Here is an 8,577-nt window from a genome sequence, read left to right as displayed (position 1 = left end):
GCACTAAGAAAATTGCTTCCTACAGAACAGCTGCTCTGTTGTGTGGCACAAAATGCTGAATTAGGAGGTACAGTCCCATGGGCAGAAATTAAAAATACATAGGGAGCCAGGCATCCTGTTCCCAGTGGCTTTCCTTTGGACTCAGCTATATGCATATATGTGTGTGTCTGTGTGTATGTGCTTTTGTTTCACTCCCAAATGTGAGTCTCTCTGCTTAGGATATGAGCATCCTGTTGGAGGTATATCAGCAAGAGTGTTTTATTCAAAGCATCAAATAGCTGAATGATATTCCAGACAGAAAGAAATTAACTTAAATTTGTTTCTCTCAGTCCAAGTATGTATGAATTTGGTACTTGTTAAAGAGAAGGCAGCAGGAATGGAAGCCTCCTATTTTGGCTTTTTGGCAACAGAGACCCCAGTGACAGGTTCTGGATAAGACCGTAGTTTTGTTTGACTTTGTCTGTGTGGGTCATTTAACAGAAATTTTGCAGAGAGCCTGCTGTCAGTGGTCAGGGGTGCCTGCTCAAATGACTAAAACCACACCTGGCCTCTGCAGAAGGGACCTTTTTAGGAATCAAAAAAGCACAGCAGCTGGGTGGCTGCATCACAGTGGAGCACTCCCATTTCTTCCTTCTTCTTCTCTGGCTTCAGAGAGGCCAGGTGGCAAAGGAGTCTAGTGCAAAGCAAACATGTAAGAGTGTTCCATGCTGAGCAGGATGGTGTCTTGTGCAAAGGGATGCCAGGAGATGGAAAAATGTATGTGCATGCTGTGGGATTGTTATGTTTATATGAACAAGTACAAGTTACAAGAGTTGTGTGCCACCATCCTATTCATTGCACACAGTCAAGCACACAAGATTATTGACTCAGGTCCCCTAAAGTGAAGGAACAGTTGAGAACATTATATATATATCAAAGTTTTTCCTAATGTTTGTGCTAGTTTTTTATTGCTTTCCTAGTCCTACCTAGAGTATCCAGGGCCCAAACTTGTTGAAGCTTCCCATGAGAGCAGAATTTGTGTTTAGTTATATGCTGGCCTTGTGGCATCATCTGAGCACAGTCTGGGTTTTTCCTGTGCAGTGCTTTGATAAATCATTTTTCTTTCTATCCTGATAATCAGATATTATTGTTACGATATTTCTTCTTTTCCTGAACTGCACCCCAGTTATTGAATACTCCTTTATATTTTTCATATTTCCTATCTAAGCCACCTGTATGCTGATCTTTCTCCAAAAAAAAATAAAAATAATTTTTTAAAAAAAAGCTACTGTTAGGGTTGAGTCAGTTTATGTGTTTGCTGAATTGAGCTACTTTTTTTCTTTTAAACATGCCTCAAGTGTTTCAGGCAAATTTTTCATATCGTAAACTATCTTATTCTCTTGCAGTAAGACCAAACAATGAAATGTAAAATGCACTTGGGCTGAGCAATTATTGAAAAATACTTTCATGAACCAAATGCAGCTAAGAGCAAAGTAGCATATATCTTGTTCCAATTCTTCTATTGCTTTAATTGCCATCTGCAGTGTTACTCAGTAACCAAATTCACTTTCTAGAAAACACTGGTTTCCAGGTACTGCAATATTGCCATCACTGAGGTTTATAAGGTGTTCAGTGAAAAGTTCTGTAGAAATGGTTAAGTATTGGTTGGTATTTACGAAAAACAGGCTATTCCCTAACTTAAAACTAAAAATATGTTCTTGCAGGGACTGAGATGTCTTCACCAAATGATGTCAGTATGGAAGAAATACCGCTGGAAGACAATGAGCGAGACAGCATAGAATACAAGATCCTGATGGCCTATGCACAGCGGCGGTTGTCTGCCAGCAGATACAAGAAACTTCTGAAAAAAGAGACAAATGCACCAAAATCATCATCCTTAATCAGGAGTGAATTAGAGATTCATCATCAAGGGGGAAAAGACGGTTCAAGTCAAACATTGGAATTCCAGAGTGGCATGAGGAAGCAGCACAGCAAAAAGAAAAGAAAACAAAAACATTTATCAAGATATTGTCTACCCTTCTTCTGCAGCAGAGCAGAGCAGGAAAAGCCCCAAAAAACTTCTGTACCTGAAAGTTGCACTTTTGGTACATGCACTGAGAGCCTTTCAGTAAAGAGTTGTCATCATCAGACAAGTATGTCTTTTTGTTCTTTCTTTTGCAGTTTGTTCTTAAATCTTTCTCTAAATAGCTTAAATGACTCAGGGCCTGTGGAAAGGCAGGAAAAGGAAAAAGGCTTCTGTCACTTTTTGCTCATCTTACACTAGCTCTTTTGATTTCCAATTAGGAAGTCAGATTGCTAGATCTTCAGTAGTGCTTGCATACAATATTCATGGTTGTGACTCACTTGTTTGGTTTTTCATCATATGGTGATAAATATCATACAATCATACAGGTTGCTTTTTATGAGCATTGGCCTTTAATTTTTATACCTGGTTAGAAAGAAACTGTGAAACACTGGCCAAACTGAAAACCTCCACACAAGAAATCAAAGAAGAGAAGTTTTCTGAAGGCTTTTTCAAAGGGCTTTATCATGGGACATATATTCCACACAAGAAACCAAAGTGCTAGCTTTGTTGTTAACAAGAAACCAAAGTGCTAGCAAAGTTGCCAATTTGAGGCAACCAGCATCAAGCAGAGAGTAGTTCATGTCTCTGGACTGCCTCTCATAATTCCACTGTGTACCTTAAATGGAAACAGTCTTCCACAGTTATATAAATCTCCTTTACATGTTGCTACTCCTGCCACAGGATTCCTCTCACATATAGATCCTGACTGAGGAGGCAGGCTTAAAAAATAATGTGTGGTCTGAGGCTAGGTTGGGAAGGTAACATGTCTTCATTTTAAGAAAGCTGTGGAGAGAGTTTTCCATATCAAGTCTAAACCGACCCTCCCATGTGCTGGAAGAAGAGGTGTTGGGTAACAGGAATACATCCTGCATTTGGGGATCCCATCCACCTACACTCCCTGCACCCTCGCCTCCAAAGCCAGCTGCACATAGAGTGCTGCACTGTAGACAATGATCATTTACCTTTTCTGCTCTAGAAAATGACTAATACCTTAACCTCTCATGAAAGACAGAGAGGATGGTGAAGTGTCCCCATTAAGTAGCCATATGCAGTGTATGATAGGTTGTCATATTGTATTCATATAAATAATAGGGGGTTGTTTGTCTAATTTGTCCCAAGCTGATCCTGTCGTCTCCCTGACCCCTTGGTGTCACAGCAGTTGCTCTCTTATTTCACTGCATGTAAAGATATTTCTAAAGATTATCCCCCATCCTTGATTAGATTAACTGTCCTGGAGCAGCTCCTGCCCACCAAGCCCACAATTATCCCTATGCCAAACCCAGCTGGATCTCTCAAGAAAGGGTCCCTGTCTCAGCCCAATTCATTTTTCTAGGGTGAAATGACCATAACTTTCCATGGTCTTGATTCAAGTATCACACTCATTGTGTCCATTTTTATTTCAATTTCATTTTTACATTGTCAAGAAAAGCTCTCAAGAGTTTGTGGGCAACTGCTTAATGGTCCTGCCAATACATGGCCACTGTCCCTGCAGGTGGAAGCATGGCCTCAAGATAACACCTCACTGTGCTTTGTGTTAACCTCCCTGGAGACAGTGCTTGGCTTCAGATACAGACTTTACCTGCCCTTGGACAGATTCTGGACTGATTCCTAAAACATATTTTTTTGTAACTTACACTACTGACAACTGAGAAGCAAGCTTGGCCAGGCCATTCGGCAGCAAATGGTGATGCTTTGGGGGATCACTTGCCTAAAAAGACAGCTTGCTCTATTAAAAAACAGTTGCCTATTCTTAGGTTTCTGAAGTCATAATCATAAGCTGTCACAAAGAGTCCAATCCCCTTCCTAGAAGTTTAGCCACTCTGCATGCAGACAAAGAGAAGGAAATGTCTGGGTGTTGATTCACCACCCTTGAAATGCAGTTTTTATTGGCCACCTTAACCCCTGCTGCCCTCACAATACACTCTGCCTGTGAATTTTGCATGTGCTGTGGGTCAGGCCACAGCTGAGCTTGTCTCACTGCCTGCTGATCACACAGGAGCTGCCACTGAGGAGAGAACAAGTTTTGCAAGCTCCATGAGGCTAGTTGTGAAAAAGAGCACTTTCTAGCTGAAGCAAGCCTTGCAACAGCTCTTTCTGCTCTCCTTACTTTAGCAGGATCCCCTGTAGAATCCCCTCACCAAGTGATGTCTTCAGACAGTGGGGGTCCTGAATAAGGTCAGTACGCAAGGTGGATAAAGCTAGTTTGGCTGCCAGGTGATGGGTTCTCCCAGTATTCATGTCCAAACACAAGAGTGTTGAAGACATGAGAAGCTTCTGTGCTAGAGGTGCCTCTGTAGTGGTCTGCTTCTCCTTAGCTCAGGATCAACCTGTGGGAACAAGGAAAGAGCATTCAAATACGGTGCCTTTCCTGAATCTGGGGCTATAGATGAACTAGTTATGGGCAATATCACACTCATATCAAGGTCTAAGATTCACAATCCTGTAGAGCAGTACTCTCCTGTTTCTTACGATAGGATGTTCATCTGAGTTGCAAGGATGTATGCTAGAGGGCAATGCTTACACTTGCTTCTGTATGGTCTATGTATAGCTAGCTGCTGCTCAAATACTAGAGATGGGTTGTAATGCATTACTTACCTCTCTAAATTATTACCAGCTGATCTCATGCAACAACAAAGCCCCAGCTTGGGAAAATATCTCTCTTGGTATCCTCAGGGTACTTCCACCTCAGGGAGCATGTAAACAAGTAAATCTCCGAATTATTTCCTGGAAAGATTAATTGCCATCTTTATTTCTCACCCTCCTTCCCAATCAGATGAAAAAGCAGATGTCAACAACATTGCGGACCACCTTCCTTCCCAATCAGGTGAAAAAGCTGATGTTGACCACATTGCAGACAAACTTGCCAAGCTCGTTACTTCCAGACCTCAGTCATCTCCTTCAGGTGTGATGTTCAAGATGCTGGTGCATTCCCAGTCTCTGGAAGAAGATGGCAAAGATACTGCTGAGGGAAATGAGAGTGAAGGAAATGGTAAGGATGAAGAATTTCCTTCTCGTAGGCAGGTCATTAGGTTGGTATTGCACACCAGGATGTTTTTTCCAGGTATGGTGATGCACTCAAGAACTCTCTGGTAAGATGCTGTGAAGAGGGAAGTTTGTTCTGCTTGTTCCTGTTCTGTTCCCCACAGTTCAGGTATTCCTTTTGCTGCCTGCTACTGCAATTAAAGGGAACATCATTAACAATCCAGGGAAGTGTGACATAAGAAAAGGAGAATGGCAGCAAAGTGACAGAAGGTGACAGAGCAGTGATAGGAGTTAGGGACAGAATAATACACTGGGACTCTAAGGCCAAAGACCTGTCATAGGGCAATGATATCTTGGTCAGTCTCTCTTTAGAGAGGGGACAACATTGATCAGCAACCTGTTAAAAGTGTGAACTGATGGTTTTCTGCGGTGTCTGCAGAGGTTTTAATGCAAGCTTCCTGGAAATTTCTGGTTGCAAAAAGTAGCCAGCCATGCTTACATTTTCTTTAATCCAGCAAACCCAAAGTTTGTTCTGATGAGTCATGGAAGGTGTAATTGGTAACAATGAGGGGATTTTTTCCCCTCTAATTTTGCCTGTTTTCTTGGGCCTCTGCTAGCTTCCCCTTTGTTCTGTCTTGTTACCAGCCATACCTCAAAGCATGCAGAGCTGGCACTGGGATGCTAAAGCCATGCTCCTTCCCAAATTCTTAACTGGAGCAAAATATCATGCAGATGGAAAAAGACCATTGTTTGCTCCACACAGACTAGAACAGTGAGCTTCTGCATAAAGCCTGGATACACAACTCTATGTGAATTTGCCACAAAATAGCAGCTCTTTTCATGATTAATTGACAGAAGGACTTTCACAATGGTTTGCTATCTGGATCCTACTAGAAAGCAGTGATATTTATGCCGTCTCTTCTCTTTAACAGATGAAGAAAAGACAATACAAGAAATAGTTGCACTGTTAAGAAAATCAGGGGATCAACTAGAAGAAAAGGTAAGTATTTCTGTTTTCAGGAGCTACACAGGTTAGAGTGGGAGACAGAGATTACACTTCTGTTGAGAGTGAATGTTTTGTAACTTAGCTCTCTGTCTCTATCCTGACCTCTTTCCACATTTAGGGCTTTCTGAAGCCTTAACCATTCATTCTGAAACCTTTCTTAAGACCAGAAGACTAGCAAAGATCTCAATTGGGGTGTAGGAGGAAGACAACAAAAAGGTGGTATATTTCAAAGAGTCACTTGACTCATTCACTTTGAGTTTCATAGGACACTGAGCACCTGACTAACTCCATGAAACTCCTGTGCTTGTGTTAAATTTGGCATATGAGTTGTTCTCAGTGAAGGAAGGGAAACTCTACAATTCTAAGAATTGCTGTATAGAAAGAGAAATAATTCTGAATGCATTTTGAGAACCATGCACAAAAGCTATACAAAAATCTCTGCACGTGTCCACTATTAGGAATGGTTGTCTTCTCTATTAAAAATACAGATACACATTCTCTAATGCCCTTCATTAGCTGCCCCTTCTGATCTGTATCAGTATCATCCCACATGGAGGACATGTTCTGCTCTGGCAGCAGAGAGGTTCTTAGATAAGGTAAGAAGTGTCACAAAGATTGAGCAAATGGAGGTTAGGACAGCAGTTGCTGCCAGCACTTCTCATAACCTTTAGTGTCATCTTCCCACTGCTCCTGCCTCCTCACACGCAAGTCTCCATATCAGTGTCACACTTTTTTTTGCCTTTTTCTCTCTCTGCTTCTCTCATTCAAATGCAAATAAATAAATAAATAAATAATAAAACCCTGAAAAATCTTAGCGACACCTCCAGAGCCTGAAGGAACAGCTGTGCAGTGAGGTGTGGGGTTGTGTATCATCTTTTCCATTCAACACCACAAATAGACTGTATTGCATATATTATCTAGAGATGCTCTCCTTTCCCAGTGGGATAGGGAAACAAATTACAATAGAAGTGGCTCAGTTTAATTGATCCTTATTCTTATTTTCAGTTCAAAAAGGACAGGACTTTCTATCAGCAATTCAGAGACATGTTGTCCTACACCTTCTTTGAGAGGGTCACTGATACATTCCTGGAGGATGTCTCAGCAGATTCAACAAATGAGACAGAAAGTCAGCTACAATGTGCCAAAGTTGCCTTCACGCTCGAAATTGCCACCAGACTTACTGCTGTGGACAACCATCCTATGAACCTGGTCATGGGTTTTGGATCAAAGTACCTCAGAGAACACTTCAGTCCGTGGATTCGTGACCGGGGAGGATGGGTATGAGTTTTGTCTCCCTTGACTTGAGCATAGTATAGAAGTACCATACTTTCATAGAACTGGCATAGGCCAGCTGCAAAACAAGCTATAAAGGTATTCTTTAACACAGTATGTATTTAAGCTGTGGACTTCCTCCTGCAAGACATCTTCTATGCTGCAAGCTTTTTATTTACATAGGTTCAAAATCAATAGGAGACATTCGTGGAAGGCTGTTGAATATAAAGCACTATTCCTGGTGCAGGCTGACTTCAGCAAATACATGTAGCTGAAGGCTGAGAGAAACACCAGGAAACTTCACTACATGCTTGACCTAATCTTAAACTTCTCCCCTAAAAGTCTGCTGTTGGCAAGTTCTGGGGACAATGTAGCAGTTCAGCACTTCATACAGTCTGCCCTTACAGTATTGTATATGTCCACCTCTCTGTACACAAAGGCACCCATTTATCTTCATATCCCACTTTCAAAGCCAGCAGTGAGAGGTGCCCTTTGGCCAGCAGTGGTGCAGAGCTGCTGTCCTTTGTAGCTTATTTGCCTGGCTTTGTTGTTGTAAGGCACTTGCAACAGAGATCTTAGTCCTTTTGTGCTTCATGAAGTGCTGTAAAGTGTACATCCATGGAAACAGACGGCACGTGAGGTCAGGAAATCCTACTGGCAAACCTACTGACTGACCCCAGCAGATCTGAATTTAGGATGAGGGTCATAATTGCTTTTATAATTTTAAGTTTTCTTTCTCTGTTACAGGAGAAGGCTGTGACTTCACTGGATCAGGAAGAAGTAGAATAAATGTGAGTGAATGCGTTCTTCAGGGTGCATGAACCTTCAGTTAAGGAACATGAGGATCTTACCACAATCCAGTTCCCATGGCTATGTATTTTTATTTTTCACATGGAATGTTGGACTCTTGCATGGCTAAGTCTGATGGGTACAATAGCACTTCCTCAAAACTGGTATTGATGCAGAAGTGCTTTTTAAAGGATATGAAGGCACTTCCAACTCTGCAGCATTCAGTCCCATGGATAGTGATTTCAGGTACCTTTCTGAGTAGAGGTGCTTGCCACTGCTCCTACAGATGGATGTTGAAATGCAAACCGGAGGAAAATATCAGTGTGCAGTCAAGAATCACTGGACTGTGATCCAGTCCACTTTCACTTCCACTGAGCTGGTGGAAGGGGATGGGGAGTAGAATGTGACCCTCATAATCCACAAGGAAATGTTTGGTGACCTGCTACTGCACTTAGATATATGC

The 8,577-nt window shown here is 41.8% G+C and overlaps 1 protein-coding gene across 1 annotated transcript; it reads left to right on the top strand.

Moving 5' to 3' along the window:
* The first annotated feature begins 1,711 nt into the window (after positions 1 to 1,711).
* BCL2L14 (BCL2 like 14) lies at positions 1,712 to 8,114 on the top strand. Its single transcript, XM_032184168.1, has 5 exons — positions 1,712 to 2,132; positions 4,890 to 5,054; positions 5,980 to 6,047; positions 7,059 to 7,331; positions 8,073 to 8,114. Exons 1-5 carry the CDS (start codon positions 1,712 to 1,714, stop codon positions 8,112 to 8,114), a joined length of 969 nt encoding a protein of 322 aa, XP_032040059.1.
* The last annotated feature ends 463 nt before the right edge of the window (positions 8,115 to 8,577 follow it).

This window comes from Aythya fuligula, chromosome 1 (assembly GCF_009819795.1).
Source record: "Aythya fuligula isolate bAytFul2 chromosome 1, bAytFul2.pri, whole genome shotgun sequence".
NCBI classification, from domain to species: domain Eukaryota; kingdom Metazoa; phylum Chordata; class Aves; order Anseriformes; family Anatidae; genus Aythya; species Aythya fuligula.
This window is presented reverse-complemented; position numbering and strand designations above follow the sequence as displayed.

Excerpts from the sequence above, each read along its gene's own strand:
- BCL2L14 (XM_032184168.1), top strand. The coding sequence starts at position 1,712 with ATGTCTTCACCAAATGATGTCAGTATGGAAGAAATACCGCTGGAAGAC. Across the intron at positions 2,133-4,889 it reads GAGTTGTCATCATCAGACAA|GTGAAAAAGCTGATGTTGAC; the intron begins GTATGTCTTTTT and ends CTTCCCAATCAG. Across the intron at positions 5,055-5,979 it reads AAATGAGAGTGAAGGAAATG|ATGAAGAAAAGACAATACAA; the intron begins GTAAGGATGAAG and ends TCTCTTTAACAG.